General features: G+C 41.9%; 1 protein-coding gene across 4 annotated transcripts in view; it reads left to right on the forward strand.

Moving 5' to 3' along the window:
- rnf175 (ring finger protein 175) overlaps nt 1-12,757 on the forward strand; it is a 37,947-nt gene that overhangs the window by 16,922 nt on the left and 8,268 nt on the right. For 3 of the 4 annotated variants that reach the window (XM_071334165.1, XM_071334164.1, XM_071334166.1), the window contains 2 exons: nt 1,713-1,833; nt 7,508-7,641. In XM_071334165.1, coding sequence (XP_071190266.1) covers nt 1,713-1,833; nt 7,508-7,641 — 255 coding nt within the window. Of the gene's footprint in view, nt 1-1,712; nt 1,834-7,507; nt 7,642-8,105; nt 9,009-12,757 lie in introns of those variants that run through there. The other variant, XM_071334167.1, reaches the window with a different exon arrangement.

The following is a 12,757-nucleotide window of genomic DNA, read 5'->3' on the forward strand; positions in this document are numbered from 1 at the left end:
CTACTACATCACACAGTTCAGGCTGGACCTGATTTATCTCTAGAGAAACTACAACTCCCTACTACATCACACAGTTCAGGCTGGACCTGATTTATCTCTAGAGAAACTACAACTCCCTACTACATCACACAGTTCAGGCTGGATGTGAGCTCACAGAAAACAACCTAACCAAATGGAATTCAAATCATTGAACCCGATGTTGGTCAATTAGTTGTTTAAAAAACAAAAAAATAACCGCCATTTCGATTTAATCGCTCAGCACTAACACACACACACACACACACACACACACACACACACACACACACACACACACACACACACACACACACACACACACACACACACACACACACACACACACACACACACACACACACACACACACACAGAGAGAGACACACACACACACGACTTTAAATGAACTTGATTTGACGTGCATCCGAAACGGCACCTGACCCACCCTATTCCCTAAATAGTGACCAGAGCCCTATGGGTGCCATTTTGGATCAAACCCTGTTAACGTTGTGTTGTAGGATCAAGGCTGAGGACTCCATGGATGTGTTGTAGGATCAAGGCTGAGGACTCCATGGTTGTGTTGTAGGATCAAGGCTGAGGACTCTATGGATGTGTTGTGTTGTAGGATCAAGGCTGAGGTCTCTCTGGTTGTGTTGTGTTGTAGGATCAAGGCTGAGGACTCCATGGATGTGTTGTAGGATCAAGGCTGAGGGCTCTATGGTTGTGTTGTGTTGTAGGATCAAGATTGAGGACTCTATGGTTGTGTTGTAGGATCAAGATTGAGGACTCTATGGATGTGTTGTAGGATCAAGGCTGATGACTCCATGGATGTGTTGTAGGATCAAGGCTGAGGGCTCTATGGTTGTGTTGTGTTGTAGGATCAAGATTGAGGACTCTATGGTTGTGTTGTAGGATCAAGATTGAGGACTCTATGGATGTGTTGTAGGATCAAGGCTGATGACTCCATGGATGTGTTGTAGGATCATGGCTGAGGACTCTATGGATGTGTTGTAGGATCAAGGCTGAGGGCTCTAGGGATGTGTTGTGTTGTAGGATCAAGGCTGAGGAGTATATGGATGTGTTGTAGGATCAAGGCTGAGGGCTCTAGGGATGTGTTGTGTTGTAGGATCAAGGCTGAGGACTATATGGATGTGTTGTAGGATCAAGGCTGAGGGCTCTAGGGATGTGTTGTGTTGTAGGATCAAGGCTGAGGACTATATGGATGTGTTGTAGGATCAAGGCTGAGGGCTCTAGGGATGTGTTGTGTTGTAGGATCAAGGCTGAGGACTATATGGATGTGTTGTAGGATCAAGGCTGAGGGCTCTATGGATGTGTTGTGTTGTAGGATCAAGGCTGAGGACTATATGGATGTGTTGTGTTATTAGGATCAAGGCTGAGGGCTCTATGGTTGTGTTGTAGGATCAAGGCTGATGACTCTGGTTGTGTTGTAGGATCAAGGCTGAGGGCTCCATGTATGTGTTGTAGGATCAAGGCTGAGGACTCTATGGATGTGTTGTAGGATCAAGGCTGAGGACTCTATGGTTGTGTTGTAGGATCAAGGCTGAGGGCTCTATGGTTGTGTTGTGTTGTAGGATCAAGGCTGAGGGGTCTATGGATGTGTTGTAGGATCAAGGCTGAGGACTCTATGGTTGTGTTGTAGGATCAAGGCTGAGGACTCTATGGTTGTGTTGTAGGATCAAGGCTGAGGACTCCATGGATGTGGGTGTTGTCATGCTGTTCTATGGTCTGTACTATGGAGTGATGGGACGGGACTTTGCTGAGATCTGCTCCGACTACATGGCCTCAACTATAGGGGTGAGTACTATACACATACAGTATACAGTATACACATACAGTATACAGTATACACATAGAGTATACAGTATACACATAGAGTATACAGTATACACATAGAGTATACAGTATACACATAGAGTATACAGTATACACATAGAGTATACAGTATACACATACAGTATACACATAGAGTATCTGTTGATGTAATTGTTGTTGCACTACTATATAGTCCAGGAGTGGGACGATTTAATTTTGGGCCCGAGGACCAAATCGGGATTATATATTATTACAGTACTATAACGTGTTGTTGTTGTTGTTGTTGCAGTACTATAACATGTTGTTGTTGTTGTTGTTGCAGTACTATAACATGTTGTTGTTGTTGCAGTACTATAACATGTTGTTGTTGTTGCAGTACTATAACATGTTGTTGTTGTTGTTGCAGTACTATAACATGTTGTTGTTGTTGCAGTACTATAACATGTTGTTGTTGTTGTTGTTGCAGTACTATAACATGTTGTTGTTGTTGTTGCAGTACTATAACATGTTGTTGTTGCAGTACTATAACATGTTGTTGTTGTTGTTGCAGTACTATAACATGTTGTTGTTGTTGCAGTACTATAACATGTTGTTGTTGCAGTACTATAACATGTTGTTGTTGCAGTACTATAACATGTTGTTGTTGTTGTTGCAGTACTATAACATGTTGTTGTTGTTGTTGCAGTACTATAACATGTTGTTGTTGTTGTTGTTGCAGTACTATAACATGTTGTTGTTGCAGTACTATAACATGTTGTTGTTGTTGTTGCAGTACTATAACATGTTGTTGTTGTTGTTGTTGCAGTACTATAACATGTTGTTGTTGTTGCAGCACTATAACATGTTGTTGTTGTTGTTGCAGTACTATAACATGTTGTTGTTGCAGTACTATAACATGTTGTTGTTGTTGTTGTTGTTGCAGTACTATAACATGTTGTTGTTGCAGTACTATAACATGTTGTTGTTGCAGCACTATAACATGTTGTTGTTGTTGTTGCAGTACTATAACATGTTGTTGTTGTTGTTGTTGCAGCACTATAACATGTTGTTGTTGTTGTTGCAGTACTATAACATGTTGTTGTTGTTGTTGCAGTACTATAACATGTTGTTGTTGTTGTTGTTGTTGCAGTACTATAACATGTTGTTGTTGTTGTTGCAGTACTATAACATGTTGTTGTTGTTGTTGCAGTACTATAACATGTTGTTGTTGTTGTTGCAGTACTATAACATGTTGTTGTTGCAGTACTATAACATGTTGTTGTTGTTGATGCAGTACTATAACATGTTGTTGTTGCAGTACTATAACATGTTGTTGTTGTTGTTGTTGCAGTACTATAACATGTTGCTGTTGTTGTTGCAGTACTATAACATGTTGTTGTTGTTGCAGTACTATAACATGTTGTTGTTGTTGTTGTTGTTGCAGTACTATAACATGTTGTTGTTGTTGTTGCAGTACTATAACATGTTGTTGTTGTTGCAGTACTATAACATGTTGTTGTTGCAGTACTATAACATGTTGTTGTTGCAGTACTATAACATGTTGTTGTTGTTGTTGCAGTACTATAACATGTTGTTGTTGTTGTTGCAGTACTATAACATGTTGTTGTTGTTGTTGCAGTACTATAACATGTTGTTGTTGTTGTTGCAGTACTATAACATGTTGTTGTTGTTGTTGCAGTACTATAACATGTTGTTGTTGTTGCAGTACTATAACATGTTGTTGTTGTTGCAGTACTATAACATGTTGTTGTTGTTGCAGTACTATAACATGTTGTTGTTGTTGCAGTTCTATAACATGTTGTTGTTATTGCAGTACTATAACATGTTGTTGTTGTTGTTGTTGTTGCAGTACTATAACATGTTGTTGTTGTTGATGCAGTACTATAACATGTTGTTGTTGTTGATGCAGTACTATAACATGTTGTTGTTGTTGATGCAGTACTATAACATGTTGTTGTTGTTGTTGTTGCAGTACTATAACATGTTGTTGTTGTTGCAGTACTATAACATGTTGTTGTTGTTGATGCAGTACTATAACATGTTGTTGTTGTTGATGCAGTACTATAACATGTTGTTGTTGTTGCAGTACTATAACATGTTGTTGTTGCAGTACTATAACATGTTGTTGTTGTTGTTGCAGTACTATAACATGTTGTTGTTGTTGCAGTACTATAACATGTTGTTGTTGTTGTTGCAGTACTATAACATGTTGTTGTTGTTGTTGCAGTACTATAACATGTTGTTGTTGCAGTACTATAACATGTTGTTGTTGTTGCAGTACTATAACATGTTGTTGTTGTTGTTGCAGTACTATAACATGTTGTTGTTGTTGTTGCAGTACTATAACATGTTGTTGTTGCAGTACTATAACATGTTGTTGTTGTTGCAGTACTATAACATGTTGTTGTTGTTGTTGTTGCAGTACTATAACATGTTGTTGTTGTTGCAGTACTATAACATGTTGTTGTTGCAGTACTATAACATGTTGTTGTTGTTGCAGTACTATAACATGTTGTTGTTGTTGTTGCAGTACTATAACATGTTGTTGTTGTTGTTGTTGCAGTACTATAACATGTTGTTGTTGCAGTACTATAACATGTTGTTGTTGTTGATGCAGTACTATATCATGTTGTTGTTGTTGTTGCAGTACTATATCATGTTGTTGTTGTTGCAGTACTATAACATGTTGTTGTTGCAGTACTATAACATGTTGTTGTTGTTGTTGTTGCAGTACTATAACATGTTGTTGTTGCAGTACTATAACATGTTGTTGTTGCAGTACTATAACATGTTGTTGTTGTTGTTGTTGCAGTACTATAACATGTTGTTGTTGCAGTACTATAACATGTTGTTGTTGTTGATGCAGTACTATATCATGTTGTTGTTGTTGTTGTTGCAGTACTATAACATGTTGTTGTTGCAGTACTATATCATGTTGTTGTTGTTGTTGCAGTACTATATCATGTTGTTGTTGTTGTTGTTGCAGTACTATAACATGTTGTTGTTGCAGTACTATATCATGTTGTTGTTGTTGTTGCAGTACTATATCATGTTGTTGTTGTTGTTGCAGTACTATAACATGTTGTTGTTGTTGTTGCAGTACTATATCATGTTGTTGTTGTTGTTGCAGTACTATAACATGTTGTTGTTGCAGTACTATAACATGTTGTTGTTGTTGTTGCAGTACTATAACATGTTGTTGTTGTTGTTGTTGCAGTACTATAACATGTTGTTGTTGCAGTACTATAACATGTTGTTGTTGCAGTACTATAACATGTTGTTGTTGCAGTACTATAACATGTTGTTGTTGTTGTTGCAGTACTATAACATGTTGTTGTTGTTGTTGCAGTACTATAACATGTTGTTGTTGTTGTTGCAGTACTATAACATGTTGTTGTTGCAGTACTATAACATGTTGTTGTTGTTGTTGTAGCAGTACTATAACATGTTGTTGCAGTACTATAACATGTTGTTGTTGTTGCAGTACTATAACATGTTGTTGTTGCAGTACTATAACATGTTGTTGTTGTTGTTGCAGTACTATAACATGTTGTTGTTGTTGTTGTAGCAGTACTATAACATGTTGTTGTTGTTGCAGTACTATAACATGTTGTTGTTGCAGTACTATAACATGTTGTTGTTGTTGTTGTAGCAGTACTATAACATGTTGTTGTTGTTGCAGTACTATAACATGTTGTTGTTGCAGTACTATAACATGTTGTTGTTGTTGTAGCAGTACTATAACATGTTGTTGTTGTTGCAGTACTATAACATGTTGTTGTTGCAGTACTATAACATGTTGTTGTTGCAGTACTATAACATGTTGTTGTTGTTGTTGTAGCAGTACTATAACATGTTGTTGTTGTTGCAGTACTATAACATGTTGTTGTTGTTGCAGTACTATAACATGTTGTTGTTGTTGCAGTACTATAACATGTTGTTGTTGTTGTTGTTGCAGTACTATAACATGTTGTTGTTGCAGTACTATAACATGTTGTTGTTGTTGCAGTACTATAACATGTTGTTGTTGCAGTACTATAACATGTTGTTGTTGTTGCAGTACTATATCATGTTGTTGTTGTTGATGTTGTTGCAGTACTATATCATGTTGTTGTTGTTGATGCAGTACTATAACATGTTGTTGTTGTTGTTGCAGTACTATAACATGTTGTTGTTGCAGTACTATATCATGTTGTTGTTGCAGTACTATATCATGTTGTTGTTGTTGTTGCAGTACTATAACATGTTGTTGTTGCAGTACTATATCATGTTGTTGTTGTTGTTGCAGTACTATAACATGTTGTTGTTGTTGTTGCAGTACTATAACATGTTGTTATTGCAGTACTATATCATGTTGTTGTTGTTGTTGCAGTACTATAACATGTTGTTGTTGTTGTTGCAGTACTATATCATGTTGTTGTTGTTGATGTTGTTGCAGTACTATAACATGTTGTTGTTGTTGCAGTACTATAACATGTTGTTGTTGTTGTTGCAGTACTATAACATGTTGTTGTTGCAGTACTATAACATGTTGTTGTTGTTGTTGCAGTACTATAACATGTTGTTGTTGTTGTTGCAGTACTATAACATGTTGTTGTTGCAGTACTATAACATGTTGTTGTTGTTGTTGCAGTTCTATAACATGTTGTTGTTGTTGCAGTACTATATCATGTTGTTGTTGTTGTTGTTGTTGCAGTACTATAACATGTTGTTGTTGTTGATGTTGTTGCAGTACTATAACATGTTGTTGTTGTTGTTGCAGTACTATATCATGTTGTTGTTGTTGATGTTGTTGCAGTACTATAACATGTTGTTGTTGTTGTTGCAGTACTATATCATGTTGTTGTTGTTGTTGCAGTACTATAACATGTTGTTGTTGTTGATGTTGTTGCAGTACTATAACATGTTGTTGTTGTTGATGTTGTTGCAGTACTATAACATGTTGTTGTTGTTGTTGCAGTACTATATCATGTTGTTGTTGTTGATGTTGTTGCAGTACTATAACATGTTGTTGTTGTTGTTGTTGTTGTTGCAGTACTATATCATGTTGTTGTTGTTGATGTTGTTGCAGTACTATAACATGTTGTTGTTGTTGTTGCAGTACTATATCATGTTGTTGTTGTTGTTGTTGTTGCAGTACTATAACATGTTGTTGTTGGAGTACTATATCATGTTGTTGTTGTTGATGTTGTTGTTGCAGTACTATAACATGTTGTTGTTGCAGTACTATAACATGTTGTTGTTGCAGTACTATAACATGTTGTTGTTGCAGTACTATATCATGTTGTTGTTGTTGATGTTGTTGCAGTACTATAACATGTTGTTGTTGTTGTTGCAGTACTATATCATGTTGTTGTTGTTGTTGTTGTTGTTGCAGTACTATAACATGTTGTTGTTGCAGTACTATAACATGTTGTTGTTGCAGTACTATAACATGTTGTTGTTGTTGTTGCAGTACTATAACATGTTGTTGTTGTTGTTGCAGTACTATAACATGTTGTTGATGTTGTTGTTGCAGTACTATAACATGTTGTTGTTGCAGTACTATAACATGTTGTTGTTGTTGTTACAGTACTATAACATGTTGTTGTTGCAGTACTATAACATGTTGTTGTTGTTGTTACAGTACTATAACATGTTGTTGTTGTTGTTGCAGTACTATAACATGGGAGGAATGCCGTCCAGGAGCCTGACAGATGATATCTGTGCTGTCTGTGGCCAGAAGATCCTAGTAGACGTGGATGAGGAGGGGATTATAGAAGATACCTACCAACTGTCCTGTAACCACATGTATCCTATCCACTAGGCTTGTATACCATATATACCGTATACTGGGGGATTTGGAAAAAGCCACGGGATGGTTTTTCAATACTGTCAATACAGTTTAAACTAATTATTTTAAGATTTTCAATACTTTTAAATATTTTATAGCTACTTTTGTAGCTACTTTTTTTGTGTAATACCTTAGGAGATAAAGTATATTGCGTTCTTCATTTCACCTGTCACATTATTTTTTAAATATGATAGTTCCCCAGAACAGTTGAGCCAGTCACGTGTTAGTTTTGTAAATAGCACAACGCTAGAAAGCGGGAGCAGGTGAATCCACAGTGTTCTGTATCTATTGGAGAGTCTCTGTTGTACGTCGCACATGAGGTGATGAAGTTACACTTGTATGTAATCCACTACTAAATGTAATCCACTACTAAATGTAATCCACTACTAAATGTAATCCACTACTAAATGTTTGCCCTCAGATATCTTCTAATGGCTTTCTGCCAGAAGTCACAGATCTCTGGATGAGTTATCCGTACAGCTGCCATGTTTTCCCTGGGCTTCCTGCTAGCGTTTGTTTCTCCTCCGTTCTCCCATCTCTGCTCCAATGCTGCTCTTCCTTCAGAAAAGCCTGCCTCGCAACTTTGTCTATTCTCTCGTTCAGATCCGCTTGTAAATGTCCACACTCTCCGAAAATGACATTCGGTAGCTACTAGCCATGCTTGTATAACTGAGCTAGATTTGCCTGTCTTTGCAATTAGTTTATTTTTTGTTTTCGCTCGTTAGCATTTAGCTAACAGCGTCTGTGATATCCCTATTAGTTTGTGCTAATTTTGTTAGCATTCTGGTAATAGAGGCCCAATGGGCTGTTATTGCGTTTCTACCGCCCCCTTGTGTGCTATGCCCGGTAATACAGTGGATACCGCCCAAGCCTACTATCCTCACTGCACTGTGTGGATTATAGAAGATATCTACCAGCTCTCCTGTATGTTATGTCACTCTCCCTCCTCTCTCTCTTTCCCCTCCTCTCTCTACTTCCTCCTCTCTCTCTTTCCCCTCCTCTCTCTCTTTCCCCTCCTCTCTCTTTCCCCTCCTCTATCTACTTCCTCCTCTCTCTTTCCCCTCCTCTCTCTACTTCCTCTCCTCTCTCTTTCCCCTCCTCTCTCTACTTCCCCTCCTCTCTCTTTCCCCTCCTCTCTCTACTTCCCCTCCTCTCTCTCTTTCATTTAAGTCATTTACATTTACATTTAAGTCATTTAGCAGACGCTCTTATCCAGAGCGACTTACAAATTGGTGCATTCACCTTATGATATCCAGTGGAACAACCACTTTACAATAGTGCATCTAACTCATTTAAGGGGGAGGGGGGGGTTAGAAGGATTACTTTATCCTATCCTAGGTATTCCTTAAAGAGGTGGGGTTTCAGGTGTCTCCGGAAGGTGGTGATTGACTCCGCTGACCTGGCGTCGTGAGGGAGTTTGTTCCACCATTGGGGTGCCAGAGCAGCGAACAGTTTTGACTGGGCTGAGCGGGAACTGTACTTCCTCAGAGGTAGGGAGGCGAGCAGGCCAGAGGTGGATGAACGCAGTGCCCTTGTTTGGGTGTAGGGCCTGATCAGAGCCTGAAGGTACGGAGGTGCCGTTCCCCTCACAGCTCCGTAGGCAAGCACCATGGTCTTGTAGCGGATGCGAGCTTCAACTGGAAGCCAGTGGAGAGAGCGGAGGAGCGGGGTGACGTGAGAGAACTTGGGAAGGTTGAACACCAGACGGGCTGCGGCGTTCTGGATGAGTTGTAGGGGTTTAATAGCACAGGCAGGGAGCCCAGCCAACAGCGAGTTGCAGTAGTCCAGACGGGAGATGACAAGTGCCTGGATTAGGACCTGCACCGCTTCCTGTGTGAGGCAGGGTCGTACTCTGCGAATGTTGTAGAGCATGAACCTACAGGAACGGGTCACCGCCTTGATGTGAGTTGAGAACGACAGGGTGTTGTCCAGGATCACGCCAAGGTTCTTAGCACTCTGGGAGGAGGACACAATGGAGTTGTCAACCGTGATGGCGAGATCATGGAACGGGCAGTCCTTCCCCGGGAGGAAGAGCAGCTCCGTCTTGCCGAGGTTCAGCTTGAGGTGGTGATCCGTCATCCACACTGATATGTCTGCCAGACATGCAGAGATGCGATTCGCCACCTGGTTATCAGAGGGGGGAAAGGAGAAGATTAATTGTGTGTCGTCTGCATAGCAATGATAGGAGAGACCATGTGAGGATATGACAGAGCCAAGTGACTTGGTGTATAGCGAGAATAGGAGAGGGCCTAGAACAGAGCCCTGGGGGACACCAGTGGTGAGAGCACGTGGTGCGGAGACAGATTCTCGCCACGCCACCTGGTAGGAGCGACCTGTCAGGTAGGACGCAATCCAAGCGTGGGCCGCGCCGGAGATGCCCAGCTCGGAGAGGGTGGAGAGGAGGATCTGATGGTTCACAGTATCAAAGGCAGCCGATAGGTCTAGAAGGATGAGAGCAGAGGAGAGAGAGTTAGCTTTAGCAGTGCGGAGCGCCTCCGTGACACAGAGAAGAGCAGTCTCAGTTGAATGACTAGTCTTGAAACCTGACTGATTTGGATCAAGAAGGTCATTCTGAGAGAGATAGCAGGAGAGCTGGCCAAGGACGGCACGTTCAAGAGTTTTGGAGAGAAAAGAAAGAAGGGATACTGGTCTGTAGTTGTTGACATCGGAGGGATCGAGTGTAGGTTTTTTCAGAAGGGGTGCAACTCTCGCTCTCTTGAAGACGGAAGGGACGTAGCCAGCGGTCAAGGATGAGTTGATGAGCGAGGTGAGGTAAGGGAGAAGGTCTCCGGAAATGGTCTGGAGAAGAGAGGAGGGGATAGGGTCAAGCGGGCAGGTTGTTGGGCGGCCGGCCGTCACAAGACGCGAGATTTCATCTGGAGAGAGAGGGGAGAAAGAGGTCAAAGCACAGGGTAGGGCAGTGTGAGCACAACCAGCGGTGTCGTTTGACTTAGCAAACGAGGATCGGATGTCGTCGACCTTCTTTTCAAAATGGTTGACGAAGTCATCCGCAGAGAGGGAGGAGGGGGGAGGAGGGGGAGGAGGATTCAGGAGGGAGGAGAAGGTGGCAAAGAGCTTCCTAGGGTTAGAGGCAGATGCTTGGAATTTAGAGTGGTAGAAAGTGGCTTTAGCAGCAGAGACAGAAGAGGAGAATGTAGAGAGGAGGGAGTGAAAGGATGCCAGGTCCGCAGGGAGGCGAGTTTTCCTCCATTTCCGCTCGGCTGCCCGGAGCCCTGTTCTGTGAGCTCGCAGTGAGTCGTCGAGCCACGGAGCAGGAGGGGAGGACCGAGCCGGCCTGGAGGATAGGGGACATAGAGAGTCAAAGGATGCAGAAAGGGAGGAGAGGAGGGTTGAGGAGGCAGAATCAGGAGATAGGTTGGAGAAGGTTTGAGCAGAGGGAAGAGATGATAGGATGGAAGAGGAGAGAGTAGCGGGGGAGAGAGAGCGAAGGTTGGGACGGCGCGATACCATCCGAGTAGGGGCAGTGTGGGAAGTGTTGGATGAGAGCGAGAGGGAAAAGGATACAAGGTAGTGGTCGGAGACTTGGAGGGGAGTTGCAATGAGATTAGTGGAAGAACAGCATCTAGTAAAGATGAGGTCAAGCGTATTGCCTGCCTTGTGAGTAGGGGGGGAAGGTGAGAGGGTGAGGTCAAAAGAGGAGAGGAGTGGAAAGAAGGAGGCAGAGAGGAATGAGTCAAAGGTAGACGTGGGGAGGTTAAAGTCACCCAGAACTGTGAGAGGTGAGCCATCCTCAGGAAAGGAACTTATCAGGGCGTCAAGCTCATTGATGAACTCTCCAAGGGAACCTGGAGGGCGATAAATGATAAGGATGTTAAGCTTGAAAGGGCTGGTAACTGTGACAGCATGGAATTCAAAGGAGGCGATAGACAGATGGGTCAGGGGAGAAAGAGAGAATGTCCACTTGGGAGAGATGAGGATCCCAGTGCCACCACCCCGCTGACCAGAAGCTCTCGGGGTGTGCGAGAACACGTGGGCAGACGAGGAGAGAGCAGTAGGAGTAGCAGTGTTATCAGTGGTAATCCATGTTTCCGTCAGTGCCAAGAAGTCGAGGGACTGGAGGGAAGCATAGGCTGAGATGAACTCTGCCTTGTTGGCCGCAGATCGGCAGTTCCAGAGGCTGCCGGAGACCTGGAACTCCACGTGGGTCGTGCGCGCTGGAACCACCAGGTTAGGGTAGCGGCGGCCACGCGGTGTGAAGCGTTTGTATGGTCTGTGCAGAGAGGAGAGAAGAGGGATAGACAGACACATAGTTGACAGGCTACAGAAGAGGCTACGCTAATGCAAAGGAGATTAGAATGACAAGTGGACTACACGTCTCGAATGTTCAGAAAGTTAAGCTTACGTTGCAAAAATAAAATCTTATTGACTAAAATGATATAGTACTGCTGGCGGTGAAGTAGGCTGGCTAGCAGTGGCTGCGTTGTTGACTTTGTTTGAAAGTGTAGCTGGCTAGGTAACCTCTAACTGGCTAGGTAACCTCGACAATTTCTCAAAACTACACAATTATCTTGGATACGAGGACAGCAAAGACAACTATGTAGCTAGCTAACACTACGCTAATCAAGTCGTTCCGTTGTAATGTAAGTTGTAATGTGAGTTTCTACAGTGCTGCTATTCGTTAGAAGTTGGCTAGCTAGCAGTGTTAGCTAGCAGTGTTGACTAGGTAGGAGAACGGCAGCGCGGCGGACGAAAATAGCTGGCTAGCTAACCGAATAATTACTCTAAACTACTCTAAGCTACACAATTATCTTAGATACAAAGATAGCAAAGACAACTATGTAGCTAGCTAACACTACACTAATCAAGTCGTTCCGTTGTAATGTAATCGTTTCTGCAGTGCTGCTATTCGGTGGCTAGCTGGCTAGCTAGCAATGTTGACTACGTTACATTACGTTAGGACGGAAATAGCTGGCTAGCGAACCTCAATAACTACACAATTATCTTTGATACAAAGACGGCTATGTAGCTAGCTAAGATCAAACAAATCAAACCGTTTCATGAAAATGAAATGGTAATACTACCTGTGGAATACTACCTGTGGAGCGAAGCGGA

Source organism: Salvelinus alpinus, chromosome 11 (assembly GCF_045679555.1).
Source record: "Salvelinus alpinus chromosome 11, SLU_Salpinus.1, whole genome shotgun sequence".
Taxonomy (NCBI): domain Eukaryota; kingdom Metazoa; phylum Chordata; class Actinopteri; order Salmoniformes; family Salmonidae; genus Salvelinus; species Salvelinus alpinus.